General features: G+C 31.3%; 1 protein-coding gene across 1 annotated transcript in view; it reads left to right on the top strand.

Moving 5' to 3' along the window:
* The window catches only part of sxc (O-linked N-acetylglucosamine (GlcNAc) transferase sxc), a 125,242-nt gene that overhangs the window by 42,527 nt on the left and 64,335 nt on the right, over window positions 1-18,380 (top strand). Inside the window, exons 7-9 of the mRNA XM_085815457.1 lie at window positions 1,499-1,578; window positions 11,611-11,700; window positions 11,784-12,030. Coding sequence (XP_085671583.1) covers window positions 1,499-1,578; window positions 11,611-11,700; window positions 11,784-12,030 — 417 coding nt within the window. The remainder of the gene's footprint in view (window positions 1-1,498; window positions 1,579-11,610; window positions 11,701-11,783; window positions 12,031-18,380) is intronic.

Genomic DNA, 18,380 nt, shown 5'->3' with positions numbered 1-18,380 from the left:
CTCAGTGTGTGCAGTATCAAACGTTTTTTTAAGTGAAAAACAGATTGCTGTGTATGGAGAGAACTGTTGTTTCTCCCCATGTATGCAGCACTGTGTTTTCGCTTTAAAACACGAGAAAAACACACAAAATCAGGATCATGGACAGCATTTAATTTTGTACGTCAAAACTTCATGCAGCTATTCATGACATATAAGCAAGTTACCATGTTTGATGCCTGGTGTCCCATTAACAGAAAAGTATAGAATTTGTTACAGAAAAGTATAAAATTTACTGTTGTCAATCTTGTCCTTAGTTTGATGCCATTGCTGTGTAATGTTGGTCTGTTTTAACTAATTCTGATCATACTTTTCTGCAATTATTAGTAATATAAGTTTGATCATGCATTGTATCCCAAATTGTCAACTGCTGCCATGTTTGTGTAGATGTAATACAGATGTCTTATTCTTCATTTCTTTTTAGAAGTGAAGATGAATTTTTGCATTCCACGTTGTACTGAGTATAATACTATCTATAGTTAAAGGAATTTTAAAAAAGTTCATGTTTAAAACTACCACATAGTTTCTTCATTTTTATTAGCTTTAGGCAAACGCAAGTATTTTGTTGAATATGTGATGCTACCATCAATTGTAATTCTTTCTCATACTGTCAGATCTGTACTGATGCAAGTGTCATATTTCATATTAGTGGAAATATTTCAGGTTCTTTGCTTCTGTCAGATGTAAATATGTTTAAAATCGGTGCTAAACTAAACTATGATTTATTACGGAGGAACATTCAAGGAATTAATGTTGTAGATCTCGGCATAGATGTTCTCTGTGTCATTTTAAGGAACCGTATTTGTTGAAACCCTTCAAAGAGATCATTGGTCTGACATTCTTGTTAAGCCTTCTCTAGGCTGCTTACCTATATGCAGACTAAACTAGCAGTTCAGTTACTGTTGTGACATACAGTTCAAAACGAAATTAATCTTGAGAAGCAGCTATTTTTCATAATCTTATCTGCCTCTCTGACAGCAATTTTAATGCCTTTATTTTCTGAAGATATGTTTTATATGTATTTCTTCAACAGCCTCCGTAACTAAATAAAAAGTATCTCGTGTATTCTTTATTAGAAATTCAAACAACTGTGAGTATAACTAATTACTCAGTCTCTAAATGGGAAGCATACTTATTGCTTGAAAATTACTTTCTAAATTTGGGATAATCATATAATAGTATTGCAAAATAAATAATATAAAAAACAGTTCCTTGTAAGAGGTTTAGGTGTCTATCAACAGGCACCAGTATTTTTTAAAAGTGACATGGAAATCATTTAATGAGTATATTCATAATTTTAAGATTTTCCTTTAAAATAAAATTTAGTATTTTTTAATAAATTTAGTAAAATTTAGTGTAAAGTAACACTGAATATTTGTGCTTATTTTCCCTTTATGCTATCATCTATCTTACTCACCTTTTTTTTTTATTGGAAATTTTATGTAATTCTTTTTATTCACAGGCTGTGGCATTAGATCCGAATTTTCTTGATGCATATATTAATCTTGGAAATGTGTTAAAAGAAGCCAGAATTTTTGACAGGCAAGTTTTTGTTTCATGTCAAAATGGTTTTATCAAAGTTTTTTTTAATGGAGATATTGGTGTTTTTTTTTTTAAAAAGTGATATTTTTGTATTTATTTCTCGGTTACAGATTAAGATTTTAAGGAATATTGCGAAGTACTATTTATGCTGAAGTTATTTAATTATTATAAGTCTTTAAAATATTAAAATGTAGTTCAGCGTTCAGTATGATTGTCATCTTTATGTAGTATTTTTGAGCACACATTGTAGTATTTTTGAGTGCACATGCAACGGCAGCTAACCGAAGCACATGTGTGAATCACATACGTGGTGTTTGAGCTCATAGGGATTTACATGGTTTGGATTTTAATCTTATTTTGCTGAGCAGTATCCGTGCCTGCATAAATATTAATGTTGGCCAAATAGGTTTTATTTTTGCCTTCCATACGGGAAAGTGTTTAGTGACTGACTGCCATACGAAAGGGTTCGGGTTCAAATCCTCGAGAAGGCATGGATGTAATTTGTCAGTCTGTTCATTGGAGGCAACGATGTCCCACCTATTTTAGGTGCCTGCATAAAAAATAGACTACCAATTCCAACCTTGGTAGTGGCCAATATGGGGGGGGATTATTTTTTCTTATAAAGCTTCTTTCATATGAAATGTTTCTCTTTTATTTATGAAATTATCATTTTCATCTTCTGGTATTTCTTCTTGTTCAATAATGAACAGAACAGCTATATGAGCCGTAAGCTATTTAAACGTGCATTTTCTCCTCACAAATTGACTGATTAGTTGCTAGTAGCTTCAACGCCACATCCCAGCTGTTGAGGAATGGTGCAAACAATGGAAGGTGTGGCATCAATGCACAAAAAAATCACAGTTACCCGTCATCAGATTCAAGAAACATAATATTGTTATAAAAAACAATCTTCAGCTCTTCAGTGAAGCTACTCTGATCATTAAACAAGCTTGATATTTAGGAATCATCCTTAATAGCACACCCGCTTGGATGCATCACATTCAGCATGTAAGAAACAAAGCCTTAAAAGTGATGAAATGTTTATATCCGATCATCGGAAAATACCCAAAACTACTTATTTTCCCATGGACAATCAAAATTTTGGACTGTCATGATTTCCAAAATCAAGCAATAACTCTTAGTGTCAGTACTTGGGTGGGTGGCAACCCACGTGACCTCTTCGATTGTGTGCTGTAGTGAACACTGCTGTGTACTCTGCACTATGTATTATATGTACATATATATTACTTTTATTCACCATAGTATTATTCATGTTTATTATTTTGAAGGACTGCCTCATTTTATGCAGCACTTCTCATTCTCTCCACCTTGAGGATGGCTTTGTCATGTGACCCACAGACTTGTGTTTTCATGAGCTGCCTGATTTTCTAATGCATTTCACATGCTATAACGTTGAAAATGCTTACGACTATATCCTGCATCTTATTTCATGACTTATAATTATGTATCACTCATCATTTGTGGTTATTTTGTATATTTCTTACCAATTGGGCATCATCTCATGCACTTATGACAAACTGGTCATACCTTCTTTTACATCTTCAATATTGTCTACCTGGACTTAATTCAGAACCAAACTACTTTAAGCGCCCATAGAGGCAACTACAGCCGACAGCCGGAACACATTATAATAACGATCAGCGGAAGTTGGAGCAAGATCGATGCTGTTATTTTGTTCATTTTGTCACTGAGGATTTTCTAACATGTTGAGAGATAAATACAGAACAAAATTAAAAGTGAATCCTAATTTACAGTTTAAGCTAATTGAAATAAAGCCAGACTTTAAGAAATTGTTCCATCTTAAACAGACCCAAATTTCAAATTAAATTTTCGAATTTAGGTATTATAACTTAAATTTTGATGATTAAAATGAAGACCAATTTTTTTTTAGTCTAACATTTTTATATGTGCATATTTAATACAAATAGCCAGTAGGTAGTGAAAATGGCAAAATATATATTTTTAAAATAATTTCTATTGAGAATTTGAAAAATAATCGTAAAATGTACCGGTACTGAAGTTTAAAAATTTTTGTTTAGATGGTACGCATTAGTCTAAAAGTTGAGAACCACTGGTCTAGAATAATGTTGGCCATGCTGACATTTCTCAGAGAGGATTCTTGTAAAAACAAGGGATAAATTTAGATCTAATATTAGTAATGACACGTCAGGAATACTTTTATTAGCAAAAGCAGGCTTACGTGGCAATTGGCAAGAACAAAACTATGAAGTTTCTTTCTCGGTGAAAGCAAAATCTGCCACTATTTATAGCATTTCCATAAAAACTGATTAATTATTTATTCTCTGAATACCATTAAGGTGCACGTATTGCGCAATAACGTTTGCGATGTTTTGCAGAGATAAGAGAGTTTTACCGTGCTTGCTAAGCAGATTATTTTTCAGTTACATTGGGCTGTTTTTTTATATATGATGCGCATATTGAAATGTCAAAAGCATTATTTAGCTGAAAAATCTAAAGAACGGCTAGAATCTACCCCTTCCTCTTTTACCAATTTACTTTCATTTTTTTTAATGCGAATAATAAAAGTGTTTTGTCTTTACATGTATTTTTGTTATCAGGGCTTGTAGCAGTCCTTACAAGTGCTTATAAGTCCTTATATTTGAAAACAAAATATAAAAGCCCTTATAAGTGCTTACTTTTCTCTAAAGGATTTATTTTTTGTTTTTAGTGCTTATTTTTTGCTTTTAGTTTTTTTTTTTTTTTTTTTTTTTAACGAATTCACATTTTTTCCCCCGTGCCAAAGCCGAAACTAAATAAACTTCTCTTCCTTTTATGGAACGTCTGATGGTAAATCATACTCCCAGAAATAGCTTTTTGCCCCTTTCTCTTCATTAACATAACCATTGGTGCACGCGAGTACAGACAGGTGAACGTCATTCTGTTGGTCAAAGAATTGCGGGAGCAGTAGAAAATTTTCGGTACATTCCATATTCTTTTGCTCCCACCCAATACTACACACGCTTGAATTTCTATCAATATTTTAATAATTTACATTCTCATTCCGTGTGGTCAGTTGATATTCACGTTTATTATGATCGTTATGCTTATATTATATTATGAGCATATGTATGAATATTTATAATAATATATTTACTGTAACTGCTGAAGTATAGATAAACTTCAAAAATGGGTGTGTTTTAGCACAGATTAGTTTTCTAAGGAATAGTATTCAGAATGGCATAAATAAAGTAAAAGTAATCGAATAGTCAATTTTTTTTTTTTTTTTTTTTTTTTTTTTTTGCCACTGCTTTATACAATATGGAAGTTAGGGGTTCTCCCCTTTCTCCGCAAAATCTCGAATATTGAAACCGTTAACAATTCGCTGCAAAGCAAGCAACGGACTTTTTTTTTGGTCACTTTCCAACCTGGATTGAATAGGATTATGATTCTATTCCGGAAATTTAATGCAATCTGTTCAAAATCAGAATGAAAAACACCCCAGATTGATAAATCTCTTTATTAACCCCTTCGCGCCGGGTAGCGCAAACGCGCGCTTATCGCGCGCTTATCGCGGAGGCCGGCAGTGTCTTATGCGAGCGTCTGTTTTTTGCTATTAATCCATGAAATTTCCGAAGTATCAATGCATTGTTTAATAATGCTCTATAGAGTATTTAAATGGCTTATGCTTTATAGATATTTTTATATATACATTAATTACCTTATTTCTTGTTTAAATGTATATTTTACACATTTTATTTTCATTACTCACCATTTTATGACTTTAAACATTATACATCTGAAAACTAAATATATTACTTAAAATTCTCTTTTCGTATGAAAAATTTGAAAACAGGGATCTACACACAGTCCTATGTTACATTCCTTGCACTCCTAATAAATCATTTGCCGTTTTGGAGGATTTTAAAAAATTTTCTATTGTGGATGACCATGGAGAAGTACTTGCTTTCGATGTACTCGGCATGCAGATATCCGAAATGTCCTCATCATCATTTGATTCGCCAGATTCTTTATGATCAGAATATATCATAGAGTCACTATCACTACTATCAAAACCTGTTTCAGCATCAATATCTGAAATATTTTGCATCATTTCTGCTATTTTGTGCTCTGTTAAACATTTTCGACACTTCGACATTGCAACGATAAAAACAAAAAGAATTCACGTCTAACAAGATCTAATTATTTTCTAAAAACTGAACTGCAAACCGAAATACCCAGCGCTTTAGCGAAAATAAAACTTCTCTACTTACAATAAACAACTACCACGTGCGAATTTAAAGAGACGTCATAAATCACGCCATTCGGAAACATTTATTTCCCCTTTTGTTTATATAATTAAAAACACGTGTATGTGAGTCATGCTTCTCTCATTTCGAGTAGAAGGTCTAATATACATGTATCTGAAACCATATGGACATACAGTGATCTTGTGGCAGAAATTATAGTTTTTAAAACGTTCCAGGGCACTGGCACAAATACGTGACAGTAGGGGCTGAACAGGAAAATGCTCTGGCACGCCTGCGTGTCGGCTGGGAAGTGAGTGTGTTTGTTGCTGGCACGTAGACGTGACATTCGGCGCGAAGGGGTTAATCAATATGAGTATGGGAGGGATGTCGTGGAGCGCGACGTGTCCTGCTCAATGATAAATATGCCACATGGGCACATGCCGGTGAAAACTGGACAAAGCAAAGGGGCATTTTCCTTTATTAAGTTATTTATACTCTGAATACCGGTAGCTGTTGATTCCAATTGTGTAATATCACGTGTGAAAGAATTAAGGCACACGTATCGCAAAAAAACGTTTGCGATATTTCGCAGAGATAAGAGAGTTTTACTGTGCTTGCTTAAGTAGATTATTTTTCAGTTACATTGGGCTGTTTTTTATATGATACACATATCGCAATGTCAAAAGCATTATTTAGCTGAAAAATGTAAAGAACAACTACAATCTACCCTCTTCCTCTTTTAAAAGTTACGCTCGACTATCCGGAATTTTCGGATATTCGGCAATTGAATATGCCAGTTAGTTAAGCTTTTACTGTTAAAGGATAACTGGATGAAATCCTGTCTTCCGATTTCAGAAAAATTCCTTTTTTTTTACATATTTTTACTTAAATTACTCTGCTTGCACAATCCGTTAAAGAAAAACTGTTATACAGTCAAAAGTCGTTAATTCGGACTCGTCGGGACTTCGGCGATTCCGGATTATCGATTTTTCTGGATTATAGATCATCAGTTTAAATCTCGTAAGATGGCATGCAGAAATTCTAAAATTAAAAATATGAAACCGTAATTTATGAAATAAAGAACAATTATGATCTAAAGGGTATCAAAATTTACAAAAAAAAAAAAAAAAAGCTTAATATTTATTTGTTTATTTTATTAAACATTTCTTTCAATGTAAGTTGTTTAAGTTGCTTCATTTTATGTGATAATACTTTCTCCTTAATTCTATAAACAGACATAATTTCTTGTTCAGTTAAGTCCCGTTAATTGCTGTGCCGAGAATACCGACTAACTTGTCAATCGAAATTTTTTCGTTTTCACAAACCTCTCTGTCACATTCTTCATGTCTTTATCCATTTTTTGCAGCAATTCCACTTTTTGTTTGTTGGACATCGAAACATACTTTCGTTTTGTAGATCCTTTGGAATTTCCAGCATCGGAAATTCTATTTGACATAATCGAAAGTTCAAGTTTACTTTTATAAATTGCTCTTACAGTCTGCAAAAAATAATCAGCGGGATCCAATTCGAAGATTAAGGAACAACGCAATCATTAACATTAACTGAAATAGATAATTAGATAATTTTAGCTTACACCATCCGTTATACATTAAACGCGCAAGCGAAAACGTATTCTGCACTTGCGTACACGCATATGCGCAGTAGTCAAGGTCTTACGCGCACGTGTAAAACACCTGTGCGCATGTGCCAACGCGGCGCATGCGCAGAAAGTTTTTAGCTTTGAGGTCCAGATTATAGATCATTCCGGATTATGGGTGTCCGAATTAACGACTTTTGACTGTACAATGAAAATTTAGAAAATGTTCAGAATTTTGATTTAAGTTAAATTATATAAATATTAATACGTGTGGAAAAACAAATTGTGTTTATTTTTAGGTGCCAAGCGAATATAATAAATATGGCTTATTTATTTTTTCTATTTTGAACTGGAATTTCATCATTAAATCTTGTAATATAATTTAGTTCTGCATGGTTTTTTTTTCCTCTCATTGTAAACTAGTTCTGTAAATTGAACTGTTATTTAAAGTTAAAAAAAAAAAAGAATGTAATTGTTTTCCATGGTTGAGTTACCATGAATAAATCCATGAAAAATTACAAGCCTAATTTTAAGGTTATTCAGTAGTGTATAATGTAATTAGACAGGTGCTTATTTTTTTCCCTTAAAAAGTGCTTATTTTTTAAACTAAAATGTGGCTGCGAACCCTGCGTAATGTTTTGCATTTAAGAATTAGTAACTGAACTTTCAGTTATTAATTAGTAACTGTTTAAATTTGATTCACTTTTAAAAAATATATTTTTACCATTTAAAAGATATTTTTGTTGTTGAAGAAAATCACCTGGTTTCTTGAAAAAATCTGATCTTTAAATGTCGTAGGTTGACAATGCATTATTTTCCTTTAGAATATATTGATTTTGAAAAATATAAATAATAAATGCTATAAAAGTACAGTATCCAAAACACTTCTTAGGGAAAAAAAAAGAAAAAAAAAATGCTACTGTAATTATTTAAAAAGTAATTTCATTTGTCGTCTTATATTTTTTATATTTTTTTCAAAATATTTAAATGTGTATCGAGTTTTTCCTGAAAAATTCGGGATTTCATATATTTGATAGCAGAGATGGCACTTTGGGAAGTAGGCTATGGTTTGCCTCTTGCTAAAATTTGCACATTCTCCCTTGCTAATTGGTTGAGTAATGAATGAGTCCCCAGGTGAAAATATGTATATTAAAAAGTACCATAAATCTCAATATAGAGCAGAGTCCAGAAGAAGACAAGGAAAATAAGGATGGGCTTTAAGGTTCTACATAGCATTATAAACTGATAAGGTAAAATTCCTGTTAGAGAGATTAAAGATTCTTTCCATTCAAAACTTGACAGTTAGCATTTTACACTTCTCTTTTCTGAATTTTCTTTAATTAAAAAATCTTTTAGTTTTTTTGCTCTTATAAAGTTGATAGGCAGAATTTTTCTTTCACTGTGCACCTCAGAAGATCTAAAGGCAAGATTTATAGACCCTACAGTTTTCAATGTCAGAAAAATGTGATGAAATGAAAAGGTTTTTAAGTTAATATCTAATGGGCATACTTTATAAAAAATCTGTGAAAGGATTTCTCGTCTTTATTAAAGTTTTTGGAAGAGGAGTAAAAATAAAATTATTGGAATTTTCTCCTTTTGATCCCCGAAGTTTTCGTTTGACATACAGTACAAAGTCTTTAATCCGGACCTCAAAGCTACAAACTTTCTGCGCATGCGTAGCGTTTATGCATATGCGTTTAATGTATAATGGACGGTATAAGCTAGGCTAAAATTAGTATTTCGTAATTATCTATTTCAGTTAATGTTGCAGATTGCGTTGTTCCTTAATCTTCTAATTGGATCAGGCTTATTATTTTTTGCAGACTGTTAGAGCAGTTTTATAAAAAGTAAGCTTGAATTTTCGATTATGTCAAAAAGAGTTTCCGATTGTGGAGCTGCCAAAGGATCTACAAAGCGAAAGCATGTTTCAATGTCCATCAAACAAAAAGTGGAATTGCTGCAAAAAAATGGATAAAGGCATGAAGAAAGTGACAGGTTAGTGAAAACGAAAAAAATTTGACAACTTAGTCGGTATTCTCTGCACAGCAATTACAGAACTTGAACAGCGGACTATGTAACTGAACAAGAAATTATGTCTGTTTATAGAATACGAAGCAACTTAAATAACTTACATTGAAAGAAATGTTTAATAAAGTAAACAAATAAATATTAAGCTTTTTTTTTTTTTTTTTTTGTAAATTTTGATACCCTTTAGATCATAATTGCTCTTTATTTCATAAATTAAGGTTTCATATTTTTAATTTTGTAATTTCTGCATGCCATCCATCTTACCAGATTTAAATTGATGATCTATAGTCTGGAAAAACCCCTAATCCGGAATCGCCGAAGTCCCGACGAGTCCGGATTAAAGACTTCGGACTGTATTATCTTCCCTTTATTTTCTTATTTTTCAACTAGACACAAGCATTGAAGCAATCAAAGAGAACAAAGATATTGAAAATTCACAGTTTATTAAAAACTTCATTGTACATGTGTCAATCACCATACATACATCAATATCTGCCTAAAATTTAAAAATTTTGCTCTAAATTTTTTTACTTGGTGCTTTACTTAATTCTAAAAATTCTGCCCCACTGCCTGTGGTGCTGGTCTTGACCTGATGTGATTTCTCAATACTCATGTTATTAAATAAAATTAACAGTTTCTTCTATACAAGCAGTTCTGTAGAATAACAGAAATCTTGAACTAAATCTGAAAATTCTGAAATGAAGAAGAAATTGATTTTGTAAAGAGAAAATTATTCATCAAAGATACATTGTTAAAACATTAACAAATCAGGATATGAAGCAGAGACTCGTGATAATACTAATTTATTTATTGAAACAAATAAACTTACAAAAGATACCAAACAGAAGGAAACTGGGGTAAATTAGCTAAACTGTCTAGAAAAATTTTCAAATTAAAAAAAGGCCTAAGCATTATGTTTGTTGCTGCAAAACAAATGTTTTGTGGATTTTAACCCTTCCAAGACGGCATGCCTTTGTTTAAGATGCTCCCTGTTGTTGCTTCAAAACATAAATGTTTTGTGGATTTCAACCCTTTCTGGAACGCCTTTGTTTAAGATGCTCTCTCGTGATGGATGGGAATTGAAATGAATCACTCACTCCACAGGCCAAGGTTTTGCGTCAACTAAGCCTAATCTGAGGGAAAAAAGAATCAACAAAAAGAAAAAGTTTATATCCTAATGTCATAATTTTTAGTACTATTTTAAATTATTACTTAAGTTATCATGTACATTAAAGTTAGCGTTTAGTAATCTTTTTCCTTTACTTTACATGAAAATATATAAAAAAATTACCTTGAGAAATAATTTTTAGAAGCGCTATTCAAAGTATCTCAAAGTTTTAATTGATAAAATAATTAATAAACTTTTAAATTAATAAAGAAATACAAAAAAAGACTGTTTACAAGAAGTAACAAAATCTTTCACATGAACTGGAAGGCAAAGAACTTAGCCACTTCAGTCTCTGACAAAGTGTCCATGTAAGAATCGCTAGAAATATCGCTCTCCAACTCATTTAGAAAATGAATCAAGTGGTTGGCTTTCAGATATGGAAATATAACATATATGTAGAAATCTATTTAAGATAGAATTTTGAGTTCAGTGTTTTTCTGCTGAGCGTGAACTAGTCATGCGGTTAAATAGTAGTATGCTTTTCAGGAAAAATAAGTAAATAATAAAATAAAAGATAGCAGTTTTGCAGTACAGTTGTGTAATAATGCTAACCTGACCAATTTTAAGAATGCAAAGTACTTTTGGTTGCATTAATTTACAAGTTTTGATAAACTATTTTATATAAAAATCAAAACTTGTTTTTGGATAACACATGAACTTGTTTCACATTTTGTTTTTTACTATTGAAAGAATATAATTTGAATGTGCTTTTTCTGTATGCGGTATTTGGTCTCTGATTGTAATGTGTTCTTTGAGATTTGTCATAAGTCGATAATTGTCCCTATGTACTGGTTACCTTACTGCTGAGGAAAAAACTGTGTAAAAAATGTAGATCATATCGTCATTTGTTCCTATATAATGTGTAGTACATTTTTTTATTGTGTCCAATTGCATTCTTTGTGAGTTATTTGCATTTATAATTATTAGCTTGATATAAATATGTTAATATTTTAGATTTTTGTTTCTCTTTTAAATTTTATGTGGTCATTTATATTATCTTAATTTTTTAGAGCTGTTGCAGCATATCTGCGAGCTTTAAATCTGAATCCTAGCAATGCTGTTGTGCATGGAAATTTAGCTTGTGTCTATTATGAGCAAGGGTATGATTTATGGTTTAAATTATTTTACTTCATAATCATCATGTATTCTATTTAATTTATATCAATATTTGCATATTTTATAGATTAATAGATTTGGCAATTGATACATACCGAAGAGCTATAGAACTTCAGCCTAATTTCCCTGATGCTTATTGCAATCTTGCAAATGCTTTGAAAGAAAAAGGCTTAGTTAATGAAGCTGAAGATTGTTATAATACTGCACTTCGTCTATGTCCAACACATGCAGATTCTTTGAATAATCTGGCAAATATTAAGCGAGAGCAAGGTTTCATTGAAGAAGCAACTAGATTGTATCTCAAAGCACTAGAAGTGAGTTTTTTTTTTGGGGGGGGGAGTTTTAATAGCAGTTGTATCTGTCCCACAGATAATCTATAACTTCATGCTTTTTTAAGCATTTTAACTTTCATGCTTTTTAATCTAACTATAACTTCATGCTTTTTTAAGAAATGGAACTTAATGTGTTTATTTTTAAAGAAGTCTAATATGTACTTTGTTTCCTGAAGACTTGCGTGTAGATTCTTTCACCTATTAATCTTTTATATCAAAATTTAAAAACATCTTTTTCTGGTAGCTAGCTTTGGATTATGGTAATTTTAAGAACATTTTGTCATTTATATTATTACCTATTATATATGGTGAAAATGAAAATGGAAAAAAAAAAAAAAAAAAAAAAAAAAAAAACAATAAGTTACAAACTATTATTTTTCATGAAACTGTTGAAAGCATGTATGGGGCAGTCCAGCATTTCATTTTTCACACTTATTTGTGGTCTTACCTGGACACTGAGTACATCATAGTTGTATTTTACTTGTTTGGTCGAATTAAATTTCATTAGCTACAAGTCTTTGTAGAAGTGATTGTTCTTCCAGGTTTCAGACGCACTACAGATCATTTGAGATAGTTCTGTGAAATGCTGTGACATAGCTCGAGTTGATCCATTGTGTCCTCATTCTTGCAAAACATGAACTGAAGGAGCCATGCATTTTGAATTGATGCATCAATCAAAAAGATGGCAAGTGAAAACTGTTATTTCTTTCCATGGTATCCAATGTGATATTTTGAATATTTTCGTTCATTTGATACCTCCCATGAACTTGCTTATGCATTGTAATTTGCATGAGGCTGAGGTACTGCAATCTTCTGTTTCTTAGAAGCCGACCAGCATTTAGCTGGTCCAAGTGAGTTTACTTCAGTACAGTTTGAAACTGTTGTAACAACATAGATATCTTTCCTTTCTTAACGATTACACCAGGTGGTGTGTTTTTCCTGTAATCAATAAGACCTCTTTCTTCTTTCTGAGATTTTTAACATTTCAATTGAACAATTTCTAATCCTGTTTCCTCTGGCTGTACCTACAACCGCAAATCCAAAATTTGACAATTCCTCAACTAGCTTTATGGAAGAAAAGTAATTGTTTATTGCTATCATAAATGGATATTTTGGAAGCTTGCAGAAGAAATCCAGGACAACTCAGCCTTCTTGGTTTTCTAATTTGCTTTCATCTTTTCCTTGATAAAAATCAAATTGTACTAAGTAACCATTTGGACAATTTAGAGACCAGGCCTTAAATCGAAATCTAATGGGCTTTTGTCTATTAAACTGTTTACCCAGATGTATCTGTAGTAAGGTATAATGGCATTATCAACATCTGAACCTTGCTATAAAGGGAAAACCTTCAAAAAAGAGTCATTTATCATACTCATCATGTTCCATAGCTTAATATGATGTTCTTCTTTCTCGATTATTATTATTGTCACAGAAATGAAGATTATTCAATGATTTCTTCAAATCTCTTTCTTATTGCATTAGACACAGCAATATTTTTAATGTCATCACTGTTCTTCCAAAAAATATTCTTTTACGGCGAACTGTGACATATTCACTAACAATTTAACTCCTTGCATCATCATAAAGAGATTGCTAAAAAAGAGTACAATGATGATGATGATGCAGTTTCCATAACACGATTACAGTCTTCATTCCAGTCTCATTTTTCTTTTGCACATTAGTCAGATCGCTCGTTACCCAGTTTCTTTTCTAAATCGTTCTTGTCTTCAGTACTGGAGCATTATTTTCCATTATTGCTATTATTATTTATAGTATCATTGTTGTCTGATTGTTGTTGACAGAAATCTTATTTCATCATTTGCCTATAATTTGTTCATTGTGACATAGTCTTCATCACTGTCCTCATCATTGATCTGAGCTTTTTCAGGTGGCTCTATAAACACATCTGCTGCATCATTGTCATTATTTTCTTCCAGTTCACAAAGCAAGGTGATAGCTTCCTTTAAGTTAAATAAATAACAATTAGAATTTTTTGTATACACAAATTAATATAAATTATATTGTCTTCAATAATGTTCATAATTTGAAAAAAAATTACATTCAAAAGAAAATTTAAATTGATTGAAAAATTAAAAATGAATTTTTTTGACAATTTTATTAATGTATTTCTGAATACACAAATATATATTAGGAAATAATGTAGGATTTCACTATCTTTTGTATAATATTAGTAATAAGAAAGCAGATTTGAAGTATTACTGCATAAAACACCTTTAGATTATCAATAAGACAGTAAAACCTTTTAGGCTTAATGCATTCACAAATGCCCAGTGTCCCATAAATAGGATGCCAAAGATTGAGCGCAATTATAGAAAAATGATACTGTTATTTTTGAAAAATAACTTTGCAGAAGTCGTTGGTGATCTGATTAAAGCAAATCATTTAAAATTTTTTTAGTTTTATTGGATAAGAAGATTGCAAAAGGTATTTATTCCTGTAGTTACTTCCTGAGGCCATGATGTGTGGATGCTGGAACGACTGACTCCTGTAAAAATAACTAATATCCAACTGATGACTCCATTTATTGCTAACAGTAGAAACTTTTGCAGATGACCTATATACTTGTCAGCTGGAATTTGAAGTAGAGGCTCTGTCAAGTTCTCCCTCTTTTATTGTTTTTGGGATAGGACTTATGTATTTTTCAGAATTGCATTTAAATGTGTGAATGGGAAGTAATGTCTGAATTGTGACATGGACTAGTGATGAGCTTTGCTTTAAAACTGTTTGTATACCAGGGTTTGTTGAAGATTTTGGCCTGTCGCATGGATACTGTAAAGAGTATGTAACTAAAGCTATGTTATTTCATTGATGCACTGGTTGGTAGAATTTGTTTTTAATGTAATTCTTATTATTTTGTAAATGTCATGTGCTGTTACGGTAAGTTTGAATCCAAATTTTTCGGATTTCAAAAATCCAAGTCGGAGAGTGATGGGATGGGTCTTATATTGATAACAGTTTTAATTTTTGCAAAATGATTGAAAAAGTTTGTCTGTTAATTTCTTTGGCAAGTTTTCCATCAAAGGTGGAAGGATAGCCACCTTTTATGGCAGTTTGTGGGATTCACGTATGTTTGTTTTCACAGTTGGATGTTCAGAATTCTTTAGCTCATTATAAGTGTAAGAAACAGCTGCTTTATGAGGATTAAATGAAAAATACTTGTACAGGATTATTGCTGGGGTGCCTATCTGTTTATGGTAGAATTTAGTCTGAAGAATATCGCGAGTTCATAAGATCAGGAGATTAAGAAATTGAAAGCTATTATTTAACTTCTGTAAATCGTAAACTGTAGGTTATAAAGAAATTTTCTGAGATAAATGAAAACAAAACAGAGTTGATCTACTAAGTTTACATAACTACTAGTATTTCAACTCATTCGGAGGTTAGTTGTTTCACCTTGTTAGAAATTCAACATTTTTTAAAAATTTATTTTGTATTTTTTTGTCATTATCTTTTTTCAGATCTTTCATTCGAAAAGATGCGAAGGATTCAGTTAATTTTTCTTTGCTTGCTACCTTTTCTTTAGTCTGTGATCATAAACTTTTGTTCCTGAAGATATAAAAATATTTACTAAATGATCGAAAATATTGTGACCAGATAAAGCTTATCAAACCAGTGAAATATGATAATAGATGTTACTAAATATAGTTTTCAAAATATTATTTTAGTAGAAACAAGAAAACTGTAAATAAATTGAAATAAATTTCATTTGTTTGATTTCTAACTTGTTATTTTTCCCTGTGTGCATCTCTGTTTTCCTCTCCGTCTTATTTTTACTCTTACAAAAATATCAGGTATCAGTGACTATTAAAAAAATGTTTATCAGTAAACTAGTTATTTTTAAAGGTAATTTTTGGTTAACCTTCTTCCAAGGTCAATAAATTTAAGAAAATGGTCAAAAAAAAATTTTTTTTTTAATTCACAGTTTGAGAGAAAATTGTCATTTTGATGAATTATATGTGAAAAATTGTTCTCGTGTTAAAAATAAAGTGTTTATATAGAGAGTTAAAATTTAAAATTTCCCTGTAATGTTGGTTTCTTGCATACCTGCAAGTGTCGGTATTAAGCTAAGTTTTTACATTAAATAGCCCTACTATGTTCGCTTTTCTACCACATGTAGGTAGTAATAAACATTTTGCATAGCATTACATCTCACATTTATTACACATCTGGAAATTTGAGCTATAACTTAATATTTTGTCTCAGTATGGTGTATTTTAAAACAAGGAACAGCGCAGGAAAAGTATTTTTTAATATATTTTAAAGCAAGGAACAAACAATTAAAATAATCTGAAAGCTATATGGTATGCTTTTAGTAAGAAGGTTACAAAAGTTCATTATAATAAAACATAAGAAACAACACGATGTATCTGTAAGGAAGCAGTTGTTTCACTAGGATTTGGGGCGAGAATGGATCTCCTACCCCTAAAAAGGAACATCTTTGAACTTGTTCTTATGGTTAGATAACACCATCTAGAAACAGAAAAAGTAAATTAAATAATACAGTATAAAGTTCGAAATCGGGACTCGTTGGGACTTCGGCGATTCCGGATTTGGGATTTTTCCCAATTTAAATCTGGTAAGATGGCATGCAGAAATTATGCAGTTAAAAATATGAAATCGTAATTTATGAAATAAAGAACAATTATGATCTAGAGGGTATCAAAATTTACACACACACACACAAAAAAAAAAAAAAAACTTAATATTTATTTGTTTACTTTATTAAACATTTCTTTTAATGTAAGTTGTTTAAGATGCTTCCACAAAAAATTTAAAAAGTTCTTTTTTCTTGTGTCATATGGACTTTCCAATGCCATACTCCTCACATAAATTTGAGATGGATATGCTTTTATCCATTTTTGGCAGCAATTCCACTTTTTGTTTAATGGGCATCGAAACATGGTTTCGCTTTGTAGATCCTTTGGCAACTCCAGAATTGAAAACTCTTTTCAACAAAATCGAAAGTTCAAGATTAGTTTTTATAAAATTGCCAGAATAATAACAGTCTGCAAAAAATTATAAGCTGGATGAAATTAGAAGATCAGGGAGCAGCACAGTCTGCTACATTAATTGAAATGCCTTACAATCAGTAGAGATAATTTTAGCCTAGCTTAATAGCATCTGTTATACATTATTGACTGTGTATTGCAAGATTGGCAACGAAAGGCAAGTTGTTTCACTAAATTTTATCTTGCTCCTATTGCATACTGAATTAAGCCTGAATTGTATTAGTTAAATTATTTACTATACCTACATTTATTTCTTTCACATGCTTCAAGCTAATCTAAGTCCTGAATAAATAAACTCCCACATATAATTAAGGCTTTATCTAGGCCTGTGCTCGATACCGCCTTGTGCAGTCTCAACGAGTCCTAAATTCTGCTACAAAGCGCTTTCCTAAGTTCTAAATTTTCACCATGCCTAAAATTTGGATCCCAGTGCTTTCCCTAAATAATAAAAACTTCTCATCCATTAATTTTGTCGCTTGGTGCTTCCCCAAATTCCAAAAATTTCATCTTCCCTAAATTCTGCCATCCAGTGCCGACATATTCTGCCGCCGCTTCTGGGTTTATGGTGAATAACATATCAGTTATTCTTAATTAAAATAGCATTAAATGTAATCTTTTGGCTTATGAGTTTTATTAACAAAATATATTTTTAGCATAAAGGATTGCCCATATGAAATATGGGCGAAACTGTTATATTGTTAATGGTAGAATAAAATTGTCAAAAAATTTATTTTATAAGTATAAACGAGTTAAACGTTCCAAAGTGTAAATCTGTCCTTGAAATTTTTGCTCAGAAAACTTATTACATAGCCTCGTGTTTATCAGAAGTATGTTTTAAATGCAATCTTAACTTGTTTCTAATGTAAAAAAAAAGTTTTTCTTCATTTCTATTTTTAAGTTTCTTCATTTCTAGGCCAAAGTAATTTCTAATTTTAAGCTCTTCCATTTTTTGGTGTGTGATCAGTTTTTATGTTACAGTACTAGTAAGAGTAATAGTTATAATATAGAAAATAAATATGAATGAATATCTTAATTTTATTATAGATATTGAGCTCAAGAGAGATTTATTAATTCAGTAGTCTCGAAATAAATTAAAATTTTCAATTATTTCAAACAGGTTCTTGTTTTGTGAAATGGTCCTTTTCATTCAGTGTTCCCCCTAATTATAGCTAATTTAGTTCAGTATTGTTTTTTAATTTCTTTTCAACGAAAAGGACGTAAGCCCAGAAGGGCGATTAATTTCAAAATGGCATTTACTTTTCAAACTTTTGATTCACTTTTCAAAATGTTGCCACCAAATAT

Source organism: Stegodyphus dumicola, chromosome 4 (assembly GCF_044657685.1).
Source record: "Stegodyphus dumicola isolate Sdum_Otavi_A_Nest chromosome 4, ASM4465768v1".
NCBI classification, from domain to species: domain Eukaryota; kingdom Metazoa; phylum Arthropoda; class Arachnida; order Araneae; family Eresidae; genus Stegodyphus; species Stegodyphus dumicola.
Note: the sequence above shows the minus strand (reverse complement) of the source record. Positions and strands in the feature narration are given on the sequence as shown.